Consider the following 13,626-nt stretch of genomic DNA (forward strand, 5'->3'; position numbering starts at 1 on the left):
CGTACGTACGTATGCCGTACATGTCTGCATTTTAAAAACTAATTTTCTCGGCAACCGTTGGTCCGATTGACATGAAATTTTCACCATAGGAGCGCCTCCTCCTATAGAATATTTCAATGATTATTATGACGTCGTAGGTCACGTAGTACAGGCGCCATCTTGAAAAAACTTCGCACCTCTATATCTCTGAAACCACTCCATGGAAAAAATTGAATACATGGCTCATTGTCAACTACTCCCCATGGGGAATAAGATGTGTTAATGATGATGTCATCGGTGCCTTCGTTATGACGTCATAATTCGACAAATACAACACTTATACATCCTATTATTAAGAATTTTTTTTCAGCAACTGTTGTTCTGATGGACACGAAATTTTCACCATAAGAGTGCCTCCGCCTGTAGAATATTTTAATGATAATCATGACGTCATAATGTCTTGTGGTACACACGCGATCTTGGAAAAACCGAAAAATGTTGCACCTCAATATCTCCAAAACCGCTGCATGGAAAAAATTGAAACATGGCTCATTGTAAAGAACTCCATATGGGGAATCGGTGTTGTTAACGACGACGTCATTGGTGCCATAATTATGACGTCATAATTCGACAGGGACAACGCTTAGTCTGATCAGTTTGAAATGTATTGAGTGTGATCTATGCAACAAGTATATGAGAATATAAATTTATGATGTCATCACTCACATGGTCTGGCAGCCATATTGGGATCATAGAAAAAACATGTTCAAAAACAGAAGAGTTGGCTCGCAACAAGTTGACTGCGCAGGGTAAGTATTCAATGTTTGGCAATTCTAGTTTGGCGCCATCTAGTTTGGCAATAAATTAAAGTTGTTGAGGCGTTTTGATGCAGACAAGCTTGCGGGAGTTATCTACTATACCCGAAACGTTAACCGAGACGATGTTGGGCTAGGACTTACTGTACATACATCTATTTTCAGTTTTGTATTTTGTTGACACAATAATTAACGAATGGAATCTTTGGAGGAATGTTTGTTATTGTTATTGTTATTATTATTATTATTATTATTATTATTATTATTAAGTTGATCTTCATTAACTTAAGTTTTTTCATTCTTTTTGAAGTACAGGAAATGCTTCGAGGTAGCTCGCATTACTCCTCGATCTCTTTAGGCCACCAGCCCAGCGGAGGACTTCTCACATCTTCCCCCCGAACAGTGCCGGAGGAGACTGCAGGAGCGCATAGACGAATTGCAGAAGAACATTTCCAAGGAAGTTGAACAAAAGTAAGGAGTTTGTTTGCACACTGGGCTCAGTTACCATTCCTTTTGAATTTCATTTATTGGGGTTTTATTTATTTTTGTTCAATTGCAGAAAAGGCCTTATGAAGATGAAAGATGTTTACATCAAAAATAGTAAGCTGGGAAACCCATCAAGCTTGGAGCCACAACTTGTTGAAGTGGCAGGCCGGATTTCAAGGCTTGAGGATGAATTGAAGAAGTACCAGGTACCTTGAGGAATACTTTACAGTTTTAGTTGGAGGTTGGTCTTTTATAAAAAAGTTTTTCAAAATCGAACTGTTGTAGAGATGTTTGTACTTCTAAAAAGGTATGTGTCCTTTTGCAACTGTTGTTTTGAGCTGAATGTGGAAATTTCATTTGGTGGTTGAGGACATTTCGCTTGAGAATTTAGTTGAAAAACTACGTGGAATAGTTTGTATTATCTTACGTTATTCAAAATAACATGCTTATACACAGGGGCGTCGAGAGGCAGCATGGGCCCCGTGGCAAACAACCTCGGGCCCCCCCACCCCCATCCTTTCTCTCTTCTATAACTTTTAAAGAAACTTTCTTCAATGAAGATCCTAAATTGGAGTAGCAACGAGCTCATAAATAAAGCAAGATCACAGCAGAGGCCTCTTTAGCTCACAGTTCAAGTGTTGAAAAGTAAATAAATAAAGTATTAACAAATCTATTATACAAGTAGAAGTTGGTGCACCTCATACGTGTTGCAGAGTACGGAACATACAGTGCGGTCCAATTGTCCAAAGCGTCTTGGAATGCCCCAGACAAACGGCCTGAAATAGTATGTAATAAAATGCACACAAGGACAAAATTATTATTGGCGCTGAGGAAGCGCCTCTAGCGAATGACTTCCAGCCAGTGTAACGCTAATTCCTGTCACAGGAATTCTGAGATCATATAAGTGGGCGTGGCAGTTCCTGATTGGTTCGTGTTGGGGAACGCCTTCTCGCTGCCGACGTGACGTAAATTCGCGCACGCGCACTGGTGATTGGCGCTGAGGAAGCGCCTCTAGCGAATGACTTCCAGCCAGTGTAACGCTAATTCCTGTCACAGGAATTCTGAGATCATATAAGTGGGCGTGGCAGTTCCTGATTGGTTCGTGTTGGGGAACGCCTTCTCGCTGCCGACGTGACGTAAATTCGCGCACGCGCACTGGTGAAGCTTACTCGATCTTACTCGATCCCATATTACATGTACTTTCATTGCATACAAATTATACTTCCTCCTAGAAATTCCATGCCTGAACCTCAGCGCAATCCAAGAGGATTCACTTGTTTGTCCGTGTCATTTACCTGAATATTTTACCGAGAAAAACAAATCGTCACTCTTATTTAGCCGCATGATCGAAAATAAAGGAGATAGCGGGACGTTTGGACCGATCGAGTCAATTCGCACCCTCGACTCTTGAATGTTATTTCTCCGTAAGATTGGCAAAAAAATACGTGAGAAGATGGTTAAGAATTTTTTTTTTTGGACAAAGACGATACAAACCCATTTCTTTGTAACGCACATTTCTGGTTAATAACCATTTTCTGTAAAGTTCGAAACTACCCTTAACAGCAGTAAATGTTGTTTCGTTTCTGGCAACAAAGCCAGCAAGGAAAGCAAAAATCAGCTTCTGGGTTTAAAATGTAAAGATGAGGAAATGAGGATGAGCCGATGAGGGGGTTCACTATAGTGTTTAAAAAAATTACAGAAGAAGCTCGGGTCTAGGCAGCGACCCTCCCCCTCCCCTTACCCCTCCTCTCGACGCCCCTGGTTATTCATTGGGCTTGTTTATAAGTAAGTTTTTGGCTCGGCATAAACATCAATGACTGTCTTTAACGAAACACGTATTTATGAATTCCTTGTTTGTATACAAATCATTGGCTCGCAGAAGAACGAGATGGTTGAGGGCAGAAGGGTAACATTACTGGTAAAGGGGAACCAGAAAAGCACACCATGTAAGGAAATGAAGGAACAGAGACAGATATATATTATATATGTATATATGTGTATGTATGTATTTGGTAAACTGCATGTTAGAAGGCTAGATTTGGATGGGGTTAATAGGGGTTAGAAAGGATTATAGGTGGGGATGAAAATAAGTAGCGAGAGTTGATTTTGAAAAATGTTCTGGTGGAGACAGCTGGTGGAGACGAGGTTGGAGGTGCAAGGTGAAATGGCATTGGGATTTGTGGATATGGAGATGGCCTACGACACTGTCCCGAGAGATATGGTGATGGCGACACTGAGATGGATGGGAGTTCTGGAAGCAGAAGTTAGGTTGGTGGAAGGGATGTACAAGGGAATGCAGGGAAGAGTTTTTGGTTTGTCCTGGGATGTCGGTTCAGCGTGAACATTGGTTTGAGTCAAAGAAGCGCTCTCAGCCCACACCTGTTTATAATGGAGATGGACCTGGTAAGCAGGAAGATAAACATGACAGGTATTCTGGGGAGGGTATTGTATGCAGATGATCTGGCTGTTGTGGAGAGTAAGTGGAAGAGGCAGGAGGTACCGGGGGAGTGGAATGAGGCATTGGGGAAGTATGGACTGGAGATGATTATGGAGAAAACGGTGGTGATGTGGATCGGGCAGCAGACAAAATAAATTAATACCAGAATAGATGGGAAGGAGATTATACAGGGAAATAGGTTTGAGTATCTAGGGGGAACAGTGACCGGGGATGGTAATTTAGAAGCAGAGGTGCTGAAGAGGATTCAGATGAGTGCAAATGCATGGATGAGATCAGAGGGATTGATGGCAGACAGAAAGATACCAAGGAAATTGGAAGGGAAAGTTCTGATGTCGTGTGTAACGCTGGCCTACCTTTATAGTCTGGAGATGATGGCATTACCAGAGAGACAACAGTGGTTGCAGGTCTGCGAGAACAACTTAGTCAATAGGATTGTGAGAGTGAAGAGGGTGGATGGCCTGAGGGAGGAATTTGGTTTGGTGTGCATATGAGCTCGATGGGGAAATTGGTAAGAAGCCTCCTGAAGTGGGTTGGTATGTTGTGGGTGAGAAGAGAGAATCATAAGGAGAGTGGATAGGTTGAGGGAGCATGGTAGGATGCAGGAGGCCACGTTTGAGATAGAAAGATTGTGTGAGGAGTGTTATCAGCAAGTTGGGTGTGTGATTGGAGAGTGGAGAAAGTTGGCTGGGGATGGAGGGAAGTGGAGGAGTATCATGGTCAAGGAAGGGCAGAAGATTGGTACCATTGGACCTCATTGCTTATAAAAGGAAGAGAACGATAAGAAGAAGAGGACGGTGTGGGCAGGGATAGATGGCTAAAAGAGCAGAAGGCCAAAGACTACAAGAGATGTGGTAGACAACAGGCCAGCATACTTTATATGATGAGTGAGCAGCAGGCCTTGTTGTTCTGGTTTTGAGAAAATGCCATTGATAGTGGGTGCTTCGTGTGCAGCCACCCGGCTGCTGGTTGCATCATTTTCAGTGGGCGCATCTGCCGCTGATGCAATGCCTCTCTGTAACCAGTTATCTGGTACTCATTTTGCCGACCTCGGAAGGTTGACAGGCTGAGTCAACCACACCTGGTGTTAATTCAACGGGATTCAAACTCAGGACCTTTGGATCCCAAGCCCGCCGCCCTAACCATTAGGCCAACACCAGATATGCCATTGATAGTGAAAGATTCTAATTCAACAGCATTCAGGACTGAAAGGAGTGAACATGAGAACCAACCGATGTCAAGAGAGTGCTGCTCCAGGAAACCACATCAAGAGCCAAATAGGCCATGACAAAATCGTATTTTTCAAGGAAGGAAGAATTTGGCATGTCTGAGGATACTCGGCATGTGGCTATTTTTGGAGACCAGCTTTTTAATATATGGTTTACCCAGGAGAGGTGGCTGATGGTGAAGCCAAGATGTTTGAGGAACTGAACCTTTTTCCAGTGAATGATCAAGGAAGTTTACAGGTAGGTTTGCTATGTGATCCTTCCAGAGAGACAACAGAGGACTGTAGGATTTGTTTGGACTTAATGATGTATTCCATGTATGAGATGAGCATCTGATACCGTCCACATCTGCAGAGAGGGAAAGGGAGAGACAGAGACAGAGCGAGAGACAGAGCGAGAGACAGAGCGAGAGACAGAGCGAGAGACAGAGCGAGAGACAGAGCGAGAGAAGAGCGAGAGACAGAGCGAGAGACAGAGCGAGAGACAGAGCGAGAGACAGAGCGAGAGAGAGAGAGAGAGAGAGAGAGAGAGAGAGAGAGAGAGAGAGAGAGAGAGAGAGAGAGAGAGATAGATATAGATATAGATAGATATAGATATATAGAGATAGAGATATAGAGACACACACACAGAGAGAGAGAGCACGAGAGAGCACGAGAGAGAGACTTTTGTATCTTCTTTTTATAAAAATAGAAAAGAAAACCCCCAAATAGGGGTCACATTCTCATTTCAAGGAGAAAAACAGAGACAAAAAAATTAATACAGTAAAATTATGCACAAAACATTTCACAAAACAATAAACGTTTCTCCAGGATTTTACAAATGACTTCTTTCACACACCATTTGGCCTCAAACTGTGGCAGCCTTCCTGTTATTGAAAAAAAAGCTAAGTCTAACTTTACACGGCTCGTCACAAGATTTTAAAACAAGAACAAGGCATTTTCCTCATTAGCTCCAAGATCATCAACTTTTCTTTTTCTTGATTTATACACTGCCATTTTTGCCTGTGCAAGCAGGAAATTACCTAACACATCATTCATATTCTTGTGTGAGATGTCTAAGCCATAAATGAAAACACAAGTGTTGAAAACCAAACCAATCCTGCCAAAACAATTCTTAAGAAAAATAAATAAAGGAGCCAACCATTGACATTCAACATAGACATGGAAGAGATTTTCAGGCCTTTTACAAAAAGGACATTCATCTGCCAGGAGATTTGAGAAGCGGTGCAGAAAGTGGTTAGAAGGGAGGATCCAGTGTGCAAGTCTCCATTGGAGGTCACCATGTCGTGGCGGCACAGGAGCTGAGGATGATGGAATCCTTTCCAATTAGGAAAATATGGGGGGGGGGGGGGGGGGGAGGGACAAGGTAAGAGGTCTCTCCATTGAACCCTCCGCTGTGTCATTTTACCTTGCAAAAGAAAACTTACGCAACCCAAATAGAAGTCTTTTTGTTTAGGAAAACCACTGAATCCTATGCTGAAAGAGGTACAGGGAGGAGAGTTGGCAAGAGAAAACTTGCAAATGAGTTCAGGAAAGGTAGCAGGAGAAGCACCTTGTTCATTGTCTGCTTGGACTTGCTCCCAATTAGGTACAAGCTGTGCATAGGTATGAAGCACACAGCGTAACATGCGTGCCACAACTCTGGAGGACCGCACGCCAACCAGGCTTGCCAGTGCATCAGCTCCAATCCAACTGCCATTTGGGCTTAAAAGATCGGCGACCGATTTTATGTTCTTCGCGACAAAGCATTGAACGAGACACCGATCAGCAGGCATATCATGGAAAATTGAATTGTAAAACAAAGGCTCCATCAGGAACATTTTATTTGTGTACGAATGCGTGGCTCTTGTTGTCGTTAGGGCTCGCCATGCGTTTAGTACACTCTGATAAAACCTAGAGAGGGGAGACATATCAAGATGCGAAAGATCCATCAAGAATAGAGCATGGTCATAGCCTAGTCTCCCTGCCTGCTGCATCCACCGAAGAGGTTAACACCATTGCATTTCAGACATTTCAGAAGGAAGGCCTCCATACTGGAATTAAAAGGTTGTTTGACACCTGGAGGAAATGCATTGAATAGGTTGGAAATTATTTGAGACTTGAGAATGAAGGTTTTGTGTGTGAAAGTTGGTGATGTAACTCTTTAACATCAAGTTGCATCATCAATTTTACTGATTTGCTTCACTTTTCCTTAAGATGTGGATGTCCAGTGCTGAAAACAAGATTCAGAATCGACACAGCGATGGGGACTTACTGCAGTCTTCCTTCATAAACCAGCCCAGGTGTGCACTTCTTGCGCAGATGGATCACACAATCGGTCGTGATTGAAATCGACACGAGATACAGCATTGACATGTTATACTGGACAACGTGCACAACATAATTTATAGGGCCCAACCTATATGGCTGGGCATTGTGCTCCGCCTCCAATGTGCCTGCGGAAAACTATCCACAGTATTTAATCATTCTAAAACCTCTTTTATGGGAATTTCCACGATAATTGCCTAATTGCCCCCCACGTTTCTAAACAAATTAATCCCCCCCCAAGCCCTCTCCCTCCCACAGATCTCCCGATGTCCCTGCTCTCAAATGTTGTACTTGTGTGCTTCCCTCTCTCTCCCCATCTTGTCTCCTGCTCCCTTTATCATATGTTTTATGTTTTATGTGTCAGTTTGTCTTTTTGTGATCAATGTTAACTCTTACACGAGCCTCGATCTTGTATACAAAAATAATAATAATAATAATAATAATAATAATAATAAATGGGTAATTGACATCGATGTTGATGTATGTAACCAAGTTGCAATGTACAGGACATTTTCTCACACAATTGCTGTTCAAGGATGGGTTTGTGGGGAGGGAAGGTAACCTTTGACCTTCAGGCTGACCTTGTCCATTCATTTTGCAGTGCACCATCACACATTGTGCAACGCCACTTTTCAGTGGATGAATTTGATGATTTTGATGATGATGATGATGATAAAGACATCCTCTGGTGTCATGTCCTCTACGACTTCAAGGGTAAGTTAATCAATCGGCAATCTTACAATATAGTTCACCAAATGTCTGTCTGTCCGTCCGTTTCCAGGTACCGCAAAAACAGCTGAACCGATCGCAACGAAATTTTGGGTGGATAATCCTGGGACCCCCTGGAGTAAAATAGGCTATATTGTTTTCCCAATTTTCCAATTTTCAATTTTTCCAATTTTCCAGTTTTTCCAATTTTCCAGTTTTTCCAAACACGATGGAATAATATTTACTGATATGAACAGTGATGTGGCTTTTATTGAAATTCTACAAATACTGTTTAGATTTTGATGATTTGCGTGTGATATGATTTAACGGATATTTATATAAATCGTTTAAAAAAAAGAAAAAAAGAAGCCTTCAATTTCTGATATTTTGCCTTTTCATTTGGGCCTCCCAATTTAAGCCCCGCCCATAGGACCGGTTCCGTTGCTTGTTTGAATAACTCGTGAAATGAAAAATCTGTCAGGTTGATATTTTTCATTCAATTGAAAGTAACTTTGTTAGCCTACCTGCCTTGTCGGCTTTGATTCTCTATTTAAACAAAAATTTAACCAAAGAATACACGTTTTTGGTGTATATTTTATTTGGTGTATATTATTTAACTCCACCACCAAAGGTGGGCAGAGGTTATGCTTTCACACCTGTCTGTTTGTTCGTCGCTCTGTCTTTGAACAGGATATCTCAAACGGTTATGGACGAATTTGGATGAAATTTGGTGGACCGGTTGGGTGTGTGCCAAGGAATAATTTATTAGATTTTGGTGAAGATCTGGATCCGATTCCTGATACTAGAATGTTTAAGTGATTCTTCACTATGGAGAAATAGGGCCAAAAACGATATGTTGCACAATATCTGAAGTTTTGAACGAATTTAGACAAAACTTGGTGGACAGGTGAGTGGGTGTGTAACAAGGAAGCACTGATTCGATTTTGTTGAAGATCTGGATCCGATAATTTTTAAGTGATTAATCACCAATGAGAGATGGATCCAAAAACGATACATGGCACGAAATTTCCAAAAGTTGTGGACTGGTTCTGACAAAACTTGATGGATGAGTTGGTTAGGTGACCAGAACAAGCCAATTCGATTTTGGTTCAGGTCCGAATCCAGATCCCGACCTATCAGTGCGATACAAAACATAGATTGTTCAGCATGGTGTAGGTATGTGCTCTATCGAGGGCCTTTCTAGTTGCCTCCACCTCCAAAGGTGGATGGAGGTTATGTTTTCACCCCTGTCTCTTTGTTTGTCTGTGAACAAGATATCTCAAAAAGTTATGAACGGATTTTGACGAAACTTGGCAGAGAGGTCGGGTGTGTGACAAGGACGAAATGATGAGATTTTGGTGAAGATCCGGATATAGATTCGGATATGAGAATTATTTAATTTTAAAGTGATTCTTCACCATTGAGAGATCGGGTGAAAAGCGATTATATAACATGATATTTAAAAAAAAGTTATGGACGAGTTATTACAAAACTTGGTGGATGAGTTGGTTAGGTGACAAGAACAAGCCGATTTGATTTCGGTTCAGGTCCAAATCCAGATCCGGCCTATCAGTGGGATGCAAAATATAAACTGTTCAGCCTGGCGGAGGTGTGCGCTCTTCCGAGTGCCCTTCTAATTTGTACATGTGATGAAATCTCAAACAGGGAAACTGAAGGAAGCAGCAGTTGTGATTGTGTCATTATGATGGAAAACGTTTCTACACAAAGTATTATTATCGACCATGTGCTAATTATAAGGCTTTTGGAGAAATGTTCATGTAAAACGAGAATGAAATTGAACTCCTACTCCGCCTTAGCCCTTACGGCATGGCAGCTTTTAAAGAAGTACATCGTCATGCCTCCACATGCCTTGGTTAAGGCGGCGGTAGCTAAATGCATGTCCAGTAACACAAGCGAGTGTGCTGCTTCTGTAAGCAACAATGGTATTTCAAAACCAAATGATATAATCGATAATACCGATACACGTTGGTATTGGGAATGACTATGCCATGAAACGCAGTTTGAGAAGTCTTGGAATTTAATAATTGATGGGAAGTTACAGACTGCGGTTGCTACAGAGCCTTTAATTCAGCAAGTTTCCTGCCAATGTGTCTTCGCTGTATCAAGTGGCTTCGCGGCATGGTGGCTCCTTCACAGAAAAAAAAAATCACGAGAGGGGGGGGGGAGGCGTAGAAAAGGGGGGAGGGAGGAAAGAAGGGGGGTTAGGGGAGCATTGGGTGGGAAGGGGAAAGGGGAGGAGAAGAGGGAGGGGGAGGGGGGGAAACTGTGTAAAACAAATGGGCACTACGAGGAGTTTTTCTGGAAAGAAAAACGGAATTTGAAAGAGGTGGATTTGGGATGTATTAACAGGGGTAGAAATAATCAAGGTTTTGGATGGGGGGAGATAAGAGATGGTGGTGAACAGCTGTTTTAAAGACCTGGAGGGAGGAGTGGGATTGAAGAGACTGAGGGAGTTTGTTCCAGAGGCGGGAGAAAAGAGGAATGAAGGAGTGAAGGTGAGCAGAGAGTCTTGATTTTGGCAATTTCACCAGAAAAGGGTTTCTGGCAGATCTTGTGTGTCCTGCAGGAATATTTGGGGGGGGGGGGGGGGCAGAGCACAGACAGAGCTGGAGGAGCTCGGCCGGAGAGGAGTCGGTAGAAGACAGAAAGACCACCAACCTGCCTGCGGTGAGTGAGTGAAAGGTCCTCAGAGGTAGCTTCATCTTGGGAGATTCCAATGATTCTGAAAGCTTTGGTTTCAACAGCGTGAAGACGAGCTAGGTGTAGGGCAGGAGCACCGGCCCATAGGGGAGAGCAGTATTCCATCAAACTGCAGATGAAAGCTTTGTATGTGGTGAGGATCTCAGAAGTGTCAAAGAAGGACTTCGCATGATGGAGGATGCGCAGTCGTCAACTGGCTTTGGAGGCCAGCTTGGAAATGTGGTTAAACATGGATTAGATATGGGTGCCTCCAAAGAAAGTGCTGGAAAATTTCCTGAAGTTTAATTTACTGTAATAATACTCTTTTCAAAATCACACAAGGATGTTTGAAAAATATTGTGATCATATCTGTTTTTGAAACTAGTTTCACTTGAACAAATATGGTATCTTGTGCTGGCACTCATGCCTAGCGGGCTTGGTGTGTAACTTGGTGTGTGACCGTATTTGCAGCCCAGGGAACCGACACCGTGTCTGTGAATAAAGGTGACAAGCTCCGTGTGGTGGAGAGGGATCGTGGCGATGGTTGGACGCGGGTGCAGCTTCGTGTGGGTGGTGAAGGCTATGTTCCCACCACTTACATAAAAACTATATGAGCCTGGTGTTTGGCCTGATAATGTTGGAGTACAGTATATGGCAAGAGAAATGTAAATTTGTTTGCAACAACCAAGATATTTCATTTATTGTGTTTTGGGTTTGTGAACCATTTCCAAACTCGAATCGGTGGCTGGACTACGAAATGTGCCCGGAGTATTTCACAAAAGGTGGGCATTACCTCCGGCCCTCAACAAAACCCACTCTTACTTGGAGTGAATATTCGCATAATGTTACCAACCGAAGCCTAAAATGTTCCTATTATCTTTATATTGAGCTATTAGTTAATAAATAATGAAACATGTCTGTATAGTTTGTTCAGCTTTTCAACAGGGTGAGTGTTTGTGTGTTTTTAACGTTTTTTCTTTCTTTTATAGTGTAGTTAGAATCTGATGCTCGGCCTGAGGATTGTTGCATGTGGAATTGATGATTAAATATTGAATCTCATATACTCCAAAGCTGAGAACATTTGGTGAATGAGATTAGTCTCTCTGTGGGAACAGTTTTACCCTCTGCTGCAAAATCTTTTTTAAACAATGGAATGGACATGTTGTTCATTTACTTAGACATTTATAACACAACTTTTCATGGAGAATAACAATAAATGACAAATAAATGCAAACAAATTACTGAAGTAAGCATTCCAGATGTGCTATATGCAGCAGGGATCCAGAAGCAAGCGTCAGCCCACGAAGCGACCATACCAACCATGTCAAGCGGACCACCCATGCCAACGTGGTGTATGCTTTTTTTTTTTTGAATACAAGATCGAGGCTCGTGTAAGAGCTCACGTCAATCACAAAAAAACAACAACGAACGGACACACAAAACATACGAAAAAGGGAGCGAGAGAGAAGATGGGGAGTGAGAGTGGGAAGCACACAAGCACAACAGCAGAGAACTGGGACATCGGGAGATCTGTGGGGGGGGGGGGGGCTTGGGGGAAGGAGGCATGGCAAGGCGGGGGGGGGGGGTGGGGTGGGAAAGTATATAACACATGGACACTGCTGGAACTTCCAGGAAAGAAAAAAGTCGTGTTATAAAGTCCCCTGTGCTGTCTTTCCCTTGTGGTCCCCCTGTGCTGTCTTTCCCTCGTGGTCCCCCTGTGCTGTCTTTCCCTCGCAGTCCCTCTGTGCTGTCTTTCCCTCGCGGTCCCTCTGTGCTGTCTTTCCCTCGCGGTCCCCCTGTGCTGTCTTTCCCTCATGGTCCCCCTGTGCTGTCATTCCCTCGCGGTCCCTCCCTCGCGGTCCCACTGTGCTGTCTTTCCCTCGCGGTCCCCCTGTGCTGTCTTTCCCTCGCGGTCCCTCTGTGCTGTCTTTCCCTCGCGGTCCCTCTGTGCTGTCTTTCCCTCGCGGTCCCTCTGTGCTGTCTTTCCCTCATGGTCCCTCTGTGCTGTCTTTCCCTCACGGTCCCTCTGTGCTGTCTTTCCCTCATGGTCCCTCTGTGCTGTCTTTCCCTCATGGTCCCTCTGTGCTGTCTTTCCCTCGCGGTCCCCCTGTGCTGTCTTTCCCTCGCGGTCCCCCTGTGCTGTCTTTCCCTCGCGGTCCCTCTGTGCTGTCTTTCCCTCGCGGTCCCACTGTGCTGTCTTTCTCTCGCGGTCCCCCTGTACTGTCTTTCCCTCGCGGTCCCTCTGTGCTGTCTTTCCCTCGCGGTCCCTCTGTGCTGTCTTTCCCTCGCGGTCCCCCTGTGCTGTCTTTCCCTCGCGATCCCCCTGTACTGTCTTTCCCTCGCGGTTGTCAGCTCTTTCACGAGCCTCGATTCAGTATTTAAAAAAAAAAAAAAAAAAAAAACACAAGTCGGTATTTCAAAAAAAAAAGTGGATTTGGGGTTAAATTAGCGGGGGTAGAAGAGATCAAGGTTTTGGATGGGGGAAGATAAGAGATGGTGGTGAACAGCTATTTCAAAGACCTGGAGGGAGGAGTGAGATTGAAGAGAGTGAGGGAGTTTGTTCCAGGGGTGGGAGTAAAGAGGAATGAAGGAGTGCAGATGAGCAGAGAGTCTTCATTTTGGCAGTTTAACCATAAGAGGGTTGCTGGCAGATCTTGTGCGACCTGCAGGAATATTTGGGGGACATAGCACAGATAGAGCTGGGGAAACAAGGCCAGAGAGGAGTCGGTAGAAGACAGAAAGACCACCAACCTACCTGCGGTGAGTGAGTGAAAGGCCCTCGGAGTTAACTTCATCGCAGGAGATTCCAATGATTCTGAAAGCTTTGGTTTCAACAGCGTGAAGCCGAGCTAGGTGTGAGGCAGGAGCACGAGCCCAGAGGGGAGAACAGTACTCCATTGAGCTGTGGATGAAAGCCTTGTATGTGGTGAGAAGCTCAGGTGTGCCAAGAA

General features: G+C 43.8%; 1 protein-coding gene across 3 annotated transcripts in view; it reads left to right on the plus strand.

Annotated features, from left to right (window-relative positions):
- LOC137421736 (formin-binding protein 1-like) overlaps nucleotides 1–11,921 on the plus strand; it is an 80,549-nt gene extending 68,628 nt beyond the window's left edge. For all 3 annotated transcript variants that reach the window (XM_068108072.2, XM_068108089.2, XM_068108080.2), the window contains 5 exons: nucleotides 1,153–1,265; nucleotides 1,354–1,486; nucleotides 7,157–7,242; nucleotides 7,869–7,981; nucleotides 11,147–11,921. In XM_068108072.2, coding sequence (XP_067964173.1) covers nucleotides 1,153–1,265; nucleotides 1,354–1,486; nucleotides 7,157–7,242; nucleotides 7,869–7,981; nucleotides 11,147–11,289 — 588 coding nt within the window. In that variant the 3' untranslated portion in view covers nucleotides 11,290–11,921. The remainder of the gene's footprint in view (nucleotides 1–1,152; nucleotides 1,266–1,353; nucleotides 1,487–7,156; nucleotides 7,243–7,868; nucleotides 7,982–11,146) is intronic.
- The last annotated feature ends 1,705 nt before the right edge of the window (nucleotides 11,922–13,626 follow it).

Source organism: Myxine glutinosa, chromosome 1 (genome assembly GCF_964187855.1).
Source record: "Myxine glutinosa chromosome 1, kmMyxGlut1.1, whole genome shotgun sequence".
NCBI classification, from domain to species: domain Eukaryota; kingdom Metazoa; phylum Chordata; class Myxini; order Myxiniformes; family Myxinidae; genus Myxine; species Myxine glutinosa.